The sequence below is a fragment of the Camelus dromedarius genome, chromosome 5, assembly GCF_036321535.1.
Source record: "Camelus dromedarius isolate mCamDro1 chromosome 5, mCamDro1.pat, whole genome shotgun sequence".
In the NCBI taxonomy this organism is placed as follows: domain Eukaryota; kingdom Metazoa; phylum Chordata; class Mammalia; order Artiodactyla; family Camelidae; genus Camelus; species Camelus dromedarius.
In genome coordinates, this window is record NC_087440.1 from 28,108,063 (window position 1) to 28,125,476 (window position 17,414).

General features: G+C 45.1%; 1 protein-coding gene across 1 annotated transcript in view; it reads left to right on the top strand.

Moving 5' to 3' along the window:
* The window catches only part of RYR3 (ryanodine receptor 3), a 499,145-nt gene that overhangs the window by 134,029 nt on the left and 347,702 nt on the right, over positions 1 to 17,414 (top strand). Inside the window, exon 2 of the mRNA XM_031453356.2 lies at positions 15,998 to 16,117. Within this exon, the coding sequence (XP_031309216.1) occupies positions 15,998 to 16,117 (120 nt within the window). The remainder of the gene's footprint in view (positions 1 to 15,997; positions 16,118 to 17,414) is intronic.

Here is a 17,414-nt window from a genome sequence, read left to right on the forward strand (position 1 = left end):
CCTGGGGGAGGTGGGGGGTTCCTGTGAAGATACTGGAGGACTGAAAAACATGGCTCCTGACATCAAAGAGCTTCCAGTAAAGAGGAGACTTGAAGGCTAAAAAACAGAAGTAACGCTGTTGCTGAGCGCTCTCAAAGCAAAGTAATTGGCCAGAGAAGGCGGCTGAGGCCCTGGCTTATAATTCTTTGTTTAAACTAGCCTGCTACTCCGTTGCGTGGAATGTTGGCCTTTTCTTTCCACCTCCTTTCCCATCCAGTGGCCTGGCTTCACCAATAGAAACTAGAAACTATCCTGTGACTATATTGGTATGTAACAGGCTGAGTTGAAAACCCTGGGCCAGCTAAGCTCTGTCATGCATTCATTAGGCATTTATTGGGCACCTCCTCTGTGGAAGGCCTCGTTCTCAGCACACAGCTGACTCAGACATAGTCCCCATCATCAGGGATTGTGTAGCCAGTGAGGGAGGCAGACAGAACTGCAAGTAGGGTAGAGGTAATAAAAGTAATGCCAGAGGTATGCAGGGAGTACTCCGGTCACACAGGGGTGGGCCCTTCCAGATTAGTGATGGCGTGTGATTGAGTCTTAGAAAATAAGGGGTGTGATACAGAAAGGTGTTGTTGGCCAAAAGAATGGTGTGGACAAAGGCTGAGAGGTGGGAGAAGAGCATGACACCTCAGTAGTGGCTCCAGGGGCCTGACGTGGGGCGCTGGGGGGCGGGTTGAAGGGGGCAGAGGTGGGAACTGAGGCTGTGGAGAAGGGAGTGAGAGCTGAGGATGAGGAGAAGGAATCTGAAAGGTAAGGAGAACCCACAAGAGGGCTTTAAGCCATGAAGCGAGCTGCTCAGATCCGTCTTCTGGGGCTGTCACTCCGGCAGGAGCACAGAGGGTTGACAGAGGGGAGAGGACCAGAAGGCCAGGCTCGGCAAGGAAGCTGTTGTGATTCTCAGGGCCTCAACCAAGGCATGAGCAGTGGGAATGGAGAGGAGGGGAGAAGGGAAAGAACTTGTAGTTGGATATGTGAGACAGAGGAGCTGTGGACAGTGTCCAGGCTCCTGCCGTGGGTCTGCAAGGGAGTGATGGTACCTCTAACCCATACAGGGCCTCCAGGAGGAACAAGCGTGGGAAACGAAAGGTAAGGAGATGTGTTGGGTGAATTGACTTGAGATGTGTCAGGGACCTCCAGATGGAGATGACCAGCTGCCTGCATTCTAACATCGGTGCCTGGGCACAGATAGGAGAGATTGAGGAGTCATAAATGAAGGAGGTGTCAGTTGAAACTAGTGACTGGGAGGCACTTGGTAAATCGTATGAGCAGGGCAGAGGCCTGAGGACAGATCCTGAGATGCTCCCACTCTCAAGGCATGAGAGAGGCTGAATGAGAGGGGAGATGATGGATATGCAGTGAGAGAGTCGTGCGTTGCCTTAAAACCCGGAAGAGAAGATGTCTCCAGAAAAATGAAGAGATTCACACCGTCCATGGCCACGTAGTTAGGTCAAGAAAGACAAGGTCAGAAAACATCCCCCAGATATGACAAATTGGAGGTTATGGGTACCTAAAGTGAAAGCAGTTGGCTGCACGGGGGGAGATAATATCACACATCATTGAATAAATAGATGAGGTATTGTCACAGTGTCACAGGGGGCAGCCCCAAGGAGTCCTGGTCTTTGGATATTGGTTTTAGAGAAGAGTATTAGGCCAAAACATCTACCTTGTTAAACAAAGAGCAGCAAAAATTCTTCATTGCCTATTTATTTGCATATGGTGCCATGCTAAGCAGAGTAGAGGGAGAATTAAACACAGTTTATGTGTTCATGATGCTTAAGTCCTCTAGTGTGTGAGTATTGAGATGCTAAAATAGGTAAATTGACCAAAAAGAATCTTTTTTTTAATGGCTGTTTCCACAGAGTGTATTCTTACAAACTTCAAATCACGAGATACTTTAAACACTCCCAGAGGAGACAGTTTTGTATTCTGTTGGTACCAATCTTGGTAATTTATGGTCATGTTTAGCCCTCACTTTAAGTCCTCCCTCATATCTCATTTCAATCTTTCCTGCTATATTTTTAGGGCTCTCTTGTCTCGTTCTGACCTCAGTGGTTGACAGATGGTGACCATCTTCCATATATCAATCCTTCTCATACTTGCAGGGGATGATAAATCTCCTTTGTGCTTGGAATCCCCCAGGCTAAATAACTCTAATAAAACCCGAAGAATTGATCTCACAGAAGGCCAAGAGGATTAGTTATTGGGGACTGACTGCAGGTAGACAGAGCAAGTTTTTAATTTGGAAAGAGAAGTGTGCAAAGTGTATTACATCTTTCAGTTGGGTTTTTTTTTTTTTCTGTTATCTTTCGGTGTTTTGCATGTGAATTCTTTCCCTCATTTGTATGGACAAACTCCCAAGAAGTTTGAATTCAGTGACTGCTGTGCTTCTCCTGTAAACATGCTTTGACCCCACGTAGACCCATGTTTCCTTCCCTCATCTTGGTTTGGAGGTATATTTGCACAGGAGAACCTGATGATGGCAATGCAGGGACGAGTGAGGTCGAGAGCGCTTTGTTAGCAGTTTGCTGGTGGAGATGGATAACTGCTTTTGGCTGTTGCTGGTGTGGTCTGCTCTGTACTGTTTTAGTCAGCCAGGGCGGAATCAAAAGTCATCAGAGCAACAAGAGTTGTGTTCTTTGCAACTGTAGGGTAAAGTAGGGACCTTCCTACATTGTTGATTTGTTTAATATAAAAGGAAACGAATATTTTGTAATAATACTAATATATAAACATTGTAAGTCAATTTTCAAAAAGCTAAATAAATAAGAAGTGGGTACTGCTGCTTAATTCTAACTTGACTCAGGGATCTGCAACCTAAAATTATTAGAGGAATGTTTCTTAATCCCTGGGACCGTAAATATTGCAGTGACTAGAATTCTGTTCAACACGTGCATAGCCACCTATACGCAAGCTGTGATTTCAAAGTTTGTTTGAAATACATTTACTTCTAAGTCACACAAATTACTTAACATTGTGTGATACCAACCACAAAGATCCCCCACATTTAGGAAAGAAGAATAAAATTGCTTCCCCTCTATCCAGGGAGAAAATAAGTGTGAAAGAGAAAGTAAAGTGGACACCTGTCAGCTTTGGAGCATTGTTTAGATGTTCTGACCCCTGCCACTGAGAAGAAAATGTATTATCGTGGAGAGAACTTGATTCCTTTCAAGATCACTGGGCAGCTATCAACAGTTCCCTTAGACATTTTGAGGCTCAGTTATCCCTTAGCTACAAAGCAGTTTAGTTTCTTTACGGACTGTAAAAAATTGTTATTCTTTCAAAATAGCTTTACTCGCTCTGCTTGGAAGTTATCAGGAAGTCATTCATTCTCATCAAGGAGAGGTTTAGGAGTGGGTTGGGGAAAGGACAGGAAAGAGCCACAAGTGTCATGGCACAGACAGGGTCAGGCGCATGGAGGTCATGCAGTAAGTACTTGCTGGCTAGTTGTCTGTTTTAAACTTCTCAGTTCATTGTTAATTTATGATTCCCTAGTTTTGGAGAGGTCTGTGAGATTCTGGTTTCTCCTGGTGATTCACTTACAGCAGACAGATCATCTTCCTAGTTCCCCGTACTCAGGAAAAGAAGTCTCATGAGGCAGCATTATAAAGCCGTAGAAAAAAAGAATCGGGCTCTGTTCCAGGGGAGCATACCTGCTGAGGGGCCAGCAGATGACAGCTTATAGTGATTGGGTCTTGGGTCAACCGTGACATAGCCTTTGCATCCTTGATTAAAAGAACTCAATACCTGATCTTGCCCCTCTGATTTTCCTTTCACCACATCCAAAACTCAGGTACTATGTTCCCTTGTGATTCCATACCTGCGTCAGAACATCTGCCAGCCGCCTCTGACTTCCCAGTTTTCACCTCTGACGAGTCTGTAAAGGAGTTCTCCATCCTCACTGTGCATCCGTCACCTGGGGAGACCTGCCCTCTGTGCCCTTCCCTGGAGGTTCCCATCACTTGGGTCCCGATAGGGCCCAGGCATCGGCATATTTTAAAAGTGCTCCAGGTGATTCTCATGTTCACATGTGGTTGAGCCCCTATTGACACATCAAAGTGAGAAAATTTCAGAAAAAAAATACAGAATAAAAAGGAATTCTGTATTTTATTTCTTACCAAGACGGGCTAGTCTTTGTGTTCTGCAGATCTGGGGTTTCGTTTTGCCCTGAGAACTTTATTTCCCTAAGTCCCTTGGAGATGAAACTTTGGGCTGTCCTAGCTGGGGATGGGTCCTGAGGTTTGGACAGGGTGAGGCTAAGTGGCCAATCCTGAGAGAGCCTTGCTTTGGAGGCTGGAGGAAAGGGCATGATAGGGGATTTATAGATAGCAGAGACCTTCAGCTCCACCCATATATTGCCCAGGAGATGGCAAGTCAATTTGGGTCAAGATGCTGAACAAGAAGCACCAAGACTTTGGGTACCAGTCTCTGTGGTTACAAAGGATAAGAAACTGCTGGATCCCTGCCAGCAAATGGACTACACAGGCTTGGACAATGGGCATATTGGCAGCAATCTTGATGAACTAAGGAACAGCTGCTCTGCTCCAAATTTTATGGATTATATACATCTCCTGGGATTGTTATACAGCCCTGGGGAGAGGAAAGCTTCCCTAAACATGACTGAGGTTGAAATTACTGCAAGTAAAGATTCTGAGCCAGACACTACTGTATGTTAAAAAAAAAAAAAGACAATATGGCATTTTTTCATCTAAGGAATATGGAATAAATTCTAGTCTCTATAACAAAAGGAATCAAGCAATTAGGCTTAAGTAATTGAATAACCCCTTCTCATATGCTTTTAATTTTATTTAGTTTTCATTTGATTTTGGTTTGGCCAAGCACTCTGAGGACTTTTGCTGCAGAAGGACACTTGCATTTTCTAAGCCTATTCATAGGACATAGTGGAGTCTGGAAATTTTTGTGGCAGGACTTAGGGGTGGCAGTGTGGTTGTGAATGGTGGGGAAGCAGTGGGGGTGGACAGAGAGAATGACCCTGGAGCTTGAAGTTCTATTTTCACTTGACATACAATTAAGAAACAATTGAGAGTTTATATTGTATTTAAGAAAGAAGAAGCTACGCCTTCAATTAAAGACTTCCAGCTGCAACACCCACCCCCACCAGCCCCAACAAGATGAGAAATTTAAAAAGCAGCTTCACTCAGTGGGAGTGGTATCAATTATTAAGTTCCTGAAACGCTTTCTTCACAAAGGAGCCCTGGTATAGTGGGAAGAACTTGGGTTCTGGAGTCACACAGAACAGGATTTAAATCCCCACTTACCAGCTCTGATGCATTTTTGTATTCTCAGGACCTAGCAGTGTGTGGCATATGATAGGCATTAGTGAATACTTCATAAATTAATGAATAACGGATGAACAAAAGCCATAGCCGCCTGACTCTAGGCAGTTACTTACCACATCTGAGCCTATGCCCAAGTGTCTTTACCTGTAGAATGGGCACACTAATGATTAACTTGATGAGATCTTTGAAATTTTATGAAATATAAAGTTCTTAACCTGGGGCTGGTGGGCTTTCCTTGTATTTAGGCTGCCTGCTGGCACACGCCTTCCCTTAGTGCTGTGTGTTCACCAATTTGTGATAGGAAGAGCCTTGCTGAATTGAAATTTTCAAATGTGGGAAATCGTTGCACACAGTAGCCAACTTTGAACCCCAGATTAGACTCTGAGAACTAGACGCTGAGTCCTGTCCCAGGAGGATGTTGGAGAATCCCTGTTAGTAGAAACAGTCTCTGTGTGGGTCCTCTGTCTCCTCGTGAGGTGTGTCTTACAGTCCCACCAGAGCCTGGTTTTGATTCCTGACTTTTAGGTATTCTTGATCTACAGCTTTTTACTCAGATTTGACCCACTATTCTGATCCACGATTTCTCCCTCACTTCCTGATTTTTATTCGACAAACATTTGTGACATGTCGGCCATGAAGTAGGTGCTAGGGATACAGCACAAACAGGATGGAGATGGGCAGGGTGTGATCCTTGCCTTCCAAGCAGAAAAACATCTGGTAAGAGGGGATTTCAAAAAGAAATCCAAGAGTTCTCTATGGAGGGGTAAGTTCTGTGATAGAAACACATACACAGGAGCTCAATCTGGACAGAAAAGGTGTCAGGAAAGAGAGCGAAGTATCTCAAACATCCCTGTGTTGCTCTGTCTTAGAGTCATCTGGTCTTGAATTATAGCATCTCTTCAAACCACTGCCACCTACAGCCCATTGGAGCCAAGCAGCATGACAAGATGGTCATCCACTTAGATTGGGAGCTCCAGGAGGGCAGATGCCTTGCCCTCGTTCACCACTTTTCCCCACTAAGCCATGAAACGGAGTCTGGTACACCAGCAGGCACACAAATATTTCTCAAATGACCATATGCAAGTTGGAAGAAATGGACAACTTTTTAAAGAAACTAGTCCTGGATAGTTAGTTCATAGGGCTTTGTGCACCATTAAACTTAGAAAACATTTCTTTTGTCTTTAAGTGATCTGCTTTCAAAGACTTAGCCATCTAAATATCAGCTGATAAATTTCATTATAATCTGCTAACTTCATCAAGCATCCTTTTTGAAAAAGGAACAGTTTTCAGGCTATTAGATTGTGTTTAGAAATGGCTGGATGCTTTGTTCTTGCTTTCAGATTTTACAGCGTTTGTCAGTGAATTGGAGTGATTATGCACACACATAGAGTATTTAAGTGTGTCCTACGTGAAGGGTATTTAGTTTTGCTTGCTTCTTCTATAAATCTTAGAGGGAAAAATTCCAGAAAGTTCCCTGTATGAGACACTACCTTGTGCTAGTAGACAGAGACTCAATACTTAGCTTATTCCCCAGAAACAGAAACAGATGACGCTGTGGCCCACCTCTCTGAGCATAGGGATTGTTAGATCTGGCTTAAAATGGGTGGACTGTCATGGGTGAATTGCGGGGCCCAGGGAAGGAGTTATGCCTCAATTCAGTAGCCAAAGATCCCAGAACCAATGACAAAAGCAAAGGAAATTGACTTAAAATAAAGAATAACATAAAATAACATTAAAGTGCAAATATTGTTGTGCAGTTCATCAAGGTCTCTCAGCAGTGCTGTGGTGGGAGCAGAATCGGGTGCTCCTTGTGTGTTTCTTGGGGTTACAGTGCTCGGGGTGCAGCAAGTTGGAGATGGAGTCCAAACTCATCAGCAATTATACTATGGACATGGGAAGCTGAAGGGTCCTGCTCAGACCCCCTTTTTACAATTAAGTTCATAGCAATGTTAGGTCCAGAGATGTACACTTCCCTGTGATAGCTGTTATCAACCCTTAGTACCTCATAGATTAGACACTGAACAGCATGACTTACTTTAGTATCCTAGCTTTTCCCCACTCATTCCTCACCCTGGCTGATGTGCCTAAGAAAGGAAGAAACCAAAGGGTATGTGTATGCCCCCGGGTGCGGTCACTCGCCTGGTGTGGGAGGGAGTATTCAAAATATCAAGTTACAAACAAGCTTACAGAAAATACCTTCCTGTGGCGCCTGAAATTCCCATGCCAACAACTAGGTCACCATTTTTCCATCCTGTGAGAATAGAAAATTTAAATAAATTGACCATTATTTCTGGGAGAATATGTCACAGGTCACTGCGCTCTTCCATGTCAGATAGCAGCGTGTTCTGCCTGAGAGGGGATTAATTGCCTTTGTCAACCGCAGTGCCTGCATATCTCCCTAATCAGCATAGGGAAGGCCTTCCCCTTTGCCCTCTTTACTGCACGTTCCAGAGGGACCAAGCCATCAGGGAGGCTGAGTAGATTTTATAATCAGGCTCCAAACTCTGCCTTCTGGGCCACGGGAAAAGTTATAAAAAGAAAAAACACTCCTTCCGGGTGCTGGAGCAGAGAGATCCCTGCAGGCTGTGGGTTGCTTCTTTGGTTGGCCAGCCCTTAAGATAGGCATACAATTCCAGCTGAGACTGAGGAATGTTTGGATGATCCCTGTAAAACAATAAAAGAGTATAATGAATTCCTAAGTCTTTGTGGGCACTGTATTTAATAGGAAATAAATCGACTAGTCTTTTATTTAGTGACTGAGTGCCCACCACGTACCAGGCAGGGCTTCGGGCATTGGAGATGCAGCAGTGAGCAAGACAGTGTCCTTGGAGGTTGCATTCTAATGAAGGAAGAGAGAGATAAGAACAAGTTATATGTTCTTAGGCAATAAGTGCTGGTTGGGAAGGAAGGCAGATTGAGCAAGCTGGGAAGTGCAGAGTGGGGATGGGGTTGTAATTTTATATGGGGTGACCGGGGAAGGCCTCTCTGACATGCTGACCCTGAGCAGACACCTAGAGGAAGTGAGGGAGGCCTGCAGGGATCTGGAGGAGAACGTTCTGGCTGAAGAGGACAGGGAGTGCAGGGGGTTGGAGGAAGGATCACACTAAAATTCTGAGCCCCTAGAAGGAAGCCAGTGCAGCTGAAACTAAACAAGCAAGAGTGATGGAAGAGAGGTCACAGGGAAGTGGGCATACCTGTAGGACCTCAGGGCCACAGTAAGAATTCTTCCTTTTTCCTTAGTGAGACGGAAAGCCACTGGAGAGTTTTGAGTAGTACAGAGACATGGCCGCAGTTAGGCTTTAAAAGCTTTCCTCTGGTGACTGTAGAGAAGAGATGTGAGTGGGGAGTCAGTTGAGAGGTGATCACAGTAGTGGTGACAAGATGCGACGGCATGACCAGGTGGCGGTGGTGATGAGGATGCAATCAGATGTATTTTGAAGATCTAATGGGTAGGATTTGCTGCTGGTGTGGAAGTGGGGTGAGAGAAAAAAGGAACCCGTATGATTTCAAGATTTTATTTTATTTTGTTCTTTTGCCTGGGCATCTAAAGAATGGAGTTGCCGTGTCCTGGGATAGAGAAGACCACAGGAGGACCACACAGGGTAGTGGATTAAGAACTGGATTTTCTTAATATTATTAGTTGTTTTCAAAACACATGATTCTTTCCTTAAATTCACAAATACGTGTGCTTTTTCTACTCAGTATCAGGTCCTACACCAGGCACTGGGGAGTCACAGGGCGATGAGAGGCTCCTGCCCTCAAGGAGCTTAGACTCTAAGGAAGGGAACAGTCAAAGTGATTGCTGTTTAGAACATACAGTGGGCCGCCAGTGCCACTAGTCCTTCTGAAGTAATCTGGATGGTCTCATCATCCCAACAGCCCACTTATTTGTCACTTCAGAGATGCTTTAGGGTAAAGCCTTAGAATGAGCCCTGTCGCGCACGTCTGTGTAGATTTAGCCGGTAGCTCTAATTGTATCAGTTCCCCCAGATCGTGCCTGATGCTCAAGGTGAGTGGCTCGGCCACACAGTCCTTTTTGAAGGGTAAATGGTTGTGGATTTCCCTCTGCAGTAATATCTGCGCTTAAATGTGGACCACGAATCTGCTGGCCTGCACTCTGCCCCATGTGCTCCTGCTCACAAGCTTCTTGGTGCCAGTGATGTGGAGATCTAACTATAGGGCTGTCATCAGCTGCCTAATGATCTACCTTAAATAGGGCCGTCAGCCGTTTTGTTTTGTTCCAAAGCGTTCTTTGCAAATGACCTAGCGAGGGGGAGGAGAGGGAGGGCCAAGGTGCCCCTGGCCATCAACTCAGAGATGGGAAAGGTGGACATTCTAGCCCTTGGGCTGGGACCTAGGGTGTCAGGAAGAAGCGGTAAGGATAGAATAGGCAAGCTTCCTTCATCGTCAAGTTCAAAGTTCTTTAGCTAGAGGAATACAGAGAGAACGGCACTCCGTTCTAGGCGACCTGTGATGATACGAAATTTAAGCAAAGAGAGCCAAGGGCTGAATATCCTTGTTCAGGGACAATCACTCAACACCACCCCAGGCTGAACCTATGACAGGAATAGCCTGCGCTTGTGAGCCACGTAGCTTGGGGGGCATGCTGACATGTGATACACCTTGGATTTTAATCATTTTCCTCCTTCTGCTACAAGTTTTGGGATGACGTTCACTCCTTCTACTGTTGGTCGTTGGGCACAGAGAAATTTTGTTTTATTTGATTATCAGCTCTGGCATTGTGCTCTGTGATGTGGTTACTTTTTCAAGTCATATGGCCATGTGAGGGTTGGGATATATCTATTTTTATCAATACCATCACCTCAGAGCCTTGGAGTCAGGAAGACATGATTTCAAACCTATTGCTAAGGTCAGTGTCTTGGAGTAGAGAGCCAGGTTAGCACTGTGGTAAAGGGGACAGGCTCCTGATTTACGTAATCCTAGGTTCAAAGTCAGAATCTGTTGCTTACATGTTGTGTGATGCTAGACAAGTTAATTAACCTCTCTGTGCCTCAACCTCTACAAATAGAGAGAATATTAGTACCTACCTTACGGGGTGGTTGTAAGGATTAAACTGAGATGTTGTAACCTGGAGACACATAATATTATGACTGTTCATTAAATATTCACTCATTAAAATTGCCTAATTCCTCAGAGCTTTGGTTTCTTCATTCTTAAAATGGTTGTGGTGTTGTGAATGTTAAATAATCTAGGGGGAAATCTCAGCAGAATGGTATAGAATGAATAGTTATTATTATTATTAATAATTATTATTATAATAATTAACAGAAACTAAAAACTTTTGAAATGGACTCCAAAGCCTCATTATTGCTTATGCTCCATTACTTTTTTTTATGTCAGCATCTGTTCCATTTTTGTGAGATTACTCATTTCTGACTCATCAGTGAAACAGTGACCCTTTCTACAACTGTTATCTGAGTGAGAGGAGAAAAATCTCTTCTTTTAATCCGATTTCACATCCCAATCAGCCAGTATATGTTTACCAAGCACATTATGTCCCCAGCTCAGAGGAGGAAGCAGTTTTCTGCTCTAACAGAGTTTATAAGTAACTGGGGTTACAAGGTCAGAACACACCCATTTAATGAATTGTAACTGGGTGTATAGTGTGCATAAGGCCCCATGCTTGTGAGTATCCTGACAGGTATAAACACAAGCCAGATGGGAATCCTGCCTTCAAGGGGCACAAAGTCAGCTGGGAGGAGTTGGGGGAGAGAGCGTGGTACAGAGCCCAGACTGGATACCAGGCTCCACCTCTTACCACCATGAGACCTTAGGCAAGTGCTCTGCGCAGGGGCTCCTCGTTTGTCAAATGGAGATATCAGTAGTGCCTAGTCCCAGTGTTGATGCCAACCTCGTATGGGTCATTGTGCATCAAGCACAGTGCCTATTACACAGAGACCGGTGTTAGCCATTTCCAAATATACAATATAGAAGATAAGGCATGCGTGTAAATAACCATAATACAACAGTATGGTGATGTTGCTATGGAAGTTCGGAGAGAGGAGAGATTACTTGAGCTTCATAAAGAACGTGGTATTTGAGCTAAGCTCAGGAGGCTAGGGAATGTTTGCACATGGAAAAATAGAGCAAATTGAGGCAGCTTTAGAATTAAAGACAGCAGGAGTAATGGCATGGAGGTAGAGAAGGCCAAGGAACCTTGTAGGGAAGAAGTTGAAAAAATAGATTGAAAAGTGAAGGTCCTCACGTGCTAGTTCAGGAAATCTGTATTTGCTTTGTGGCTAGTGTAGAGAGAACCATTGTGGATTTTCAGCAGGAAAGTGATAAGGTCAAAGTTATGCCTATGATAACAGACCAGAGGAAGAATGCTCTCGGTGTTGCTATAGTCTTGTCCTAGTCTCTAAAGCCCCCGTCTCTCCTTCCTCTGGCCCATTTGCTGTAGGACAGGAGTGAGGGGAGACTCCCAGATAGAAAAGAGATAATAATGTTCGAGCCTGGGCTGCAGAGATGTGTCATTAACAAACACAGGAAACATAAAAAGATGAGCAGACTGAAAAGAAAGTCTTTTGATGCATGGGGACAAACTGGTTCGAGGCACTGGTAAATTCAGGGATGAAGTTGGGAAAAGCTGGGAGTTCATAACCTTAGAATGCCACTGGTTTGAAGGTACAGATGGCATCATGACTCCTGAGAATGAAACTGTGAAACCTGAAGAATGGATGAGACGGTTAAGGGAAAATGACAAGACCTATCCTTAGGTGATGTCTGGCAGGAGAATGAGAACATGGGAAGGATCCATCGGAAAGGTAGGAGAACTAGGGGAACCCAGAGCTGAATAAAGAATGGAAGGATTTCAAGAAGGAGCATTTTATGGACCCTGAGCAAGACTTACTTGGAGACAGTAGGTAGTAGGAGTGAAGGAGAGCTAAGACTAGCGATGGAGGGGAGAACTCAACAGGGGGGTGGGGACGCTGGAAAAGCCAGGAAGACCTTTTGACTTATTGGGTAGGAAGCAACTAGTGTGATCTTACAGAGATTGTTTCCTGGGGACTTGGAAGATTCACACCCCTCACTCTTAAGGACAGAGGCTGGGTCAGAAAGGTCTTGCCGTGACTGAATAGTGTGCCCCCGGCCTCACATGTCTCCTCTTTAGTTTGCCTCTCTTTCTCTCAATCATGGAAGGTATTATCATTTGATATTGACTGAGTTGAGTCTGCTGTAAGTCCTACAAAAAAGGGAAAATTTTATGGTGTTGTTCCAGTGAAATAAAATTCAAACAAGCTAAAAATGTATTATCCCCAAACTGTGTAAATTTATAAGAGAACAAAACTTCAGAGTTATGTTGTTTTCTGTATCAAAAACAATCAATCCTGCTTGCTAGGGTGGAGGAAATAATGGAGATGGCAGTGCCCTCTCAGAACTGGACATCTTGATGAGGGAGAGTAAGAATAGTGAACAAGGCTGAGAAAGCAAGAAAGAAGATTGAGTCTATAGAGTAAGATAGTCTAGTTTTGGATTTTAGAACTGGAATCACTCTAGGTTATGAAAAGGAATGTTCATTACAGTGTGTTACTAAGACTGGAAGTAGGGTGTTCATTTTGAATAGATTGTCAAGGTGTTCATTTTGAATAGACTGTCTGCACAAACCTTGAAGTTACTCGGTTTGATGGCTAAAGCAGAGTGGAGGGAGGCAGTGGGCTGGCCTTTCAGCCGTCGGCTCCATCATTACAGTATTAACAGGTCTTGTCTTACAAAACTTAGCATACTCCATGGTATCCTAGAAGAATTCTTTGTCCTTGGGGAATAATCAATAAATGTGTGTTGAATTCACACAAAAATTTTTACCAAATTTCCTGATTGTCATTAGGAGACAGGTAAGTGGTGGGGGAAGTAACGAAACTGTTGAGAGACTGCCAAAGAGGATATGGAGACTGGTTATCACATGCCTCAAAATAGGAGTTTTTGCACCTGAGCAGAAGAGTGGTGGTCTGAGTTGGCACTGGTGGGTGTGAGGAGAGCACGAGCTTCTGAGGAGAGGAGATATCAAATGTGGAGGAATTTGCAACCTCCAGCTAAAGGGGCTTCCTTGGAAATAGCATTCTCTAGAAATTCCTGGGTTCAATGTAAAGCAAAGAGAGAAAGGAAGAGAGGTTAACAAGAGGGGAGAAAGTTTTTATCAGCACAGGGATAGTAAACTAGGTGGAGCTGGTAACTGAACTGGGGTGGGAGAAGTTTGTGCTTTGTGTTTTACTAGGGAGTGAGAGAATTAATAAGATGGGCTGAATTAACTTATCTCATGATTCTAAACCTCATGATTCCAAATGGTGCAAAGATCTCAGGGTCAAGCATTCCAAGGCTCCAGATGTCTGTTGAAGCTTTGTGGAGATAATAGCTGCTGTCTGGAGCAGAGGCAGGTGCAGGCTGCCACTCCAGGTGGTGTCTGCAGGCAGGTCAGCACTGAGCATATGGTTCCAAACAGCATATGGGAAAAAGGGAAAGTGTTTGGGGAAGGGTAGGTTGAGCCCAGAGTTGCAAACCCATCTGTGTCACCCACAGTGTCAGCTTGCACAGCGCTCATACATGGGTGCTCCTCGGGAAGTGGGTTCTGAGCCAGGGCAGTTCATGTATCGCGTTAGTTGATTGGCAGCCTATGTTGTGAGCATGTCGATTATAGCATCTGTCAATTTCAGAAGACAAACAGACCCCAAGGCAGCTGGTGCAAGGCCAAGCCCAAGCCAGTTTAGCACTTTGGGGTGGAAAGAACGTAGGAAATGAGATCACAGAAAGAGACTCTCTAAGATGACTTCATCATCGTCGTCATCATCATCACCATCATCATCATCATCATCAACATTATTATTATATCATCAGTTTACAATGTCGTGTCAATTTCTGGTGCACAGTGTAATAGTTCAGTCATACATACTGACTTTCACCAGTTTGTGAAGTCTGGTCCATATATCCACTCCTGTGATTTTCATCAGCAAATGGTGCAGTGGTGGGAGATGCTTATGTTTTTTTTCTATAGGAGGTCCTCTCGACATTTTGGACAGGAAAATTATGTGCATCGAGGACTGCCTCTTGCAGTACAGACCATTTAATCCCCACGGCCCCTGTGTCATGGCGCCCTTCGGTCGTTTTGATGACTAAGTACTCCTCCACAGCCTTTGCCTGTTAGGAGGATGGTATCAGCCCCCGGTTGCTGTGGGATCTGGGGAGACTCCACCTGGGGAAACACTTCATTCTTTTCAAAGGTTCCACTGAGCCCACGTTTTGAAAGCAGTGATATTCTGGAATTTTCTTCTGTCTCAATTCAAAGGCTTCCTAGAAGCAGAGGCTCTTGAATTTATTACTGTTTCAATTCAGTGATGAGCAGTGACATTTCAGTGCTAGTGAAAGTGTGGAGCTTTTTTTTTATTCTCTCCATCTTCGCTTCATACGTCTGTGATGTGTGGCTTCCTGAATTTCCCCGTGGCCCCCACCAGTCTCTAGGCACTGGGAGGCCTCTTTGTGGGGACAGTTCTATTGAATCTCTTCATGTTCCCACCCAGTAGAGGATTCTGTTTTTCCAGGTGACCAGGTGTGTTGTAGATACAGTTGAAGAAACCATTTCTATTTAATACCTTTCCAGTACTCCAGGACAGACACTAACCCTGGAGACATGGGGGAGAGACAGGGGACAGGAGAGCCGTTGCTAAGGAGGAATCTCCAGCCAGCTCTCCTCTGGTTACTCCTTTACCTGAACCACACCCGGAGATCTGATGTTTGAAACCCAAAGTCAAGTGGTATTGGAGAGAGAGCAGGTAGACTGTTTGGAGGAGCGAGGATGGACGATGTGGTAAGGAAAAGGTTTTCCTCTCAGCCTCAGGCAGGATTGTTTAAGGGCTGTGCATATCAGTGTGAATGAAGGCCCATCTCATTTCTGGACCATCAGCAAGAGGAATGCCATTCAGACAAGGTCTCTGCCATTTGAGGAGGGCTGCGTTTGACACTGATGCATAGGAGGAGGGTCCCCTCCTTGGGAATTCAGAGTGGCTCCTCTACTGACTTCCAAGTCCTCCTTCTGATCTGGATCCTCAAGGCTTCTTTGTATCTTGCTTTCCCAAATCTAAAGCTCTTCTCCTGCTCCCCTCCACAGCAGCCTTTGTCACCTCTAGTGACATGTGACCTCTGTGTCCCGTATACCCCTTCCCGGACAAAACAGGTTTCTTGCCACCTTCTCAGCGTGACACAAAATGGACTTTCCCTCCACAAATCCCACTTCCCTCTAATCTCTGCTGTTGTCCTTGTTTGCCTCAGTCACACCTTATTTTATTTTTTATTTGGAGAAATTGCTTAGGTTTACTTTCATGTTCAGTCAAGTGTCGAAATCATCTGTTCACCCGGATTGTGCATGTTTTGTACATCTTGGGAGGGAGGCCGACGCTGTATAATGAAGTACTGCTTCTGTTCCACGTGCTTGCTCCTTGTGACCCCACCCCAGGACTGAGTGGAGTTCTGACTCAGGGCAGCAGCTCGGTTATGCCATGTGAATAACACACTCTCCTTTACCTCATATTCAAAAGCATGCACCCCTCAACATACCTGATAAACGTACAGCAAAGCAACCTGGGGGCTTGGCTCTGCATGGGGCAGTAGGCCCTCGCTGCTCACCTTTGTCTCTGTTCCCTTGGCAGGAGGATGAAGTGGTCCTCCAGTGCATCGCGAACGTTCACAAGGAGCAGAGGAAGTTCTGCCTGGCAGCCGAGGGACTAGGGAATCGCCTGTGCTTCTTGGAACCCACATCAGAAGCCAAGGTGAGACTGATGACCTGCCGCGCACCTTCCCTGTTGGCCCCCCAAGCAGTCAGCTAGGAGACGGGACTGCCGGGAGATGGTGATGAGGGTGAGAAGGAGGAAATTTGCAAGGACAGATTTATTTTTCAAATGGGAAACAAATCGGGTTTAAAATGTAACTCTCCCCAGCCTGGGAAACCGTTCAGTAGGACCCCAGAGGAATGTGAAGAGTTAGAGGGGCCTGTCTCTCAGTGTTCAGCAGGCCACCAGGGACGCCCGGAGGTCACTGTTAGTCTTCATGGAGGTGGTTCTTCTATTATTCCCAGCACACCTTTCTCGTTGTTAGTTCCTAGAAATCTGAGTGTGTGTCCTTTACTCTCAGCTGTCATTTTATTGCTGCAGGGACTCGTGGGTCCTTGAACCTGTATTTCACAGCAGACTCACCACTTTCAGTTGTGGCTGTGCTGAGGTTATTACAGCTGCTTGCTGTGACTCAGGGCCAGAAAGAAACATTTGCTCTGGTCCTGCCTGCTTGGTGGCATGGGACACCATATCTCCTCGGCCAAACTTGGCTTCCTCCATTTTCAGATGCTTTCTGGTTTTCATGAGTTGTATGTCAGGTGGGCCTGTGTGCCCAGCATTCAGTCCTGGGAAGACCTTTATATCAGTCAGGATTTTCCAGAGAAACAGAACCAATAATATTGCTCCCTTTTTCTAGATAGATGGGTGGATGGATGGATGGATGGATGGATGAAAGGATTTAATTTAAGGAATTGGCTCATGCAGTTATGGGGACTGGCAAGCCTGAGAAATCAGTAGGTCAGATCGGCTGGAACCTCAGGCAGGAGTTAATGCTGTCTTAAGGCAGATTTTTTTTTCCTCCAGGAAACCTCCGTTTTTAATTCTTAAGGCCTTCAACTGATTGGGGGTCGCCAACCCACATTATCAAGTTACCCACGTTACCAAGGGTAATTTAAAGTCAGGTGATTGTAGATGTTAATCTCATCTACAAAGTACCTTCACACCAACACCTATATTGGTGTTGGATTCAATAACTCAGTACTACAGTCTAGCCAAGTTGACACACAATTAACCTTCACCCCTCCAAGCTCAGTTTTTCTTTACAGAACCTTTTTTATTTGAAATCAGAAAGTGGTTACATTTTCCAGGCAGCCCACCAGATTGGCATGTCATTTCTCCACATGAACGTGTACAGCACGGCCACATATGCCGAGTTGGGCCAAATCCCGGGACACAGATGTGTACGGTGATGGCCACATCTCCCGGGAGCCTGTCTCCTCTCCATCATCCGTCCTCC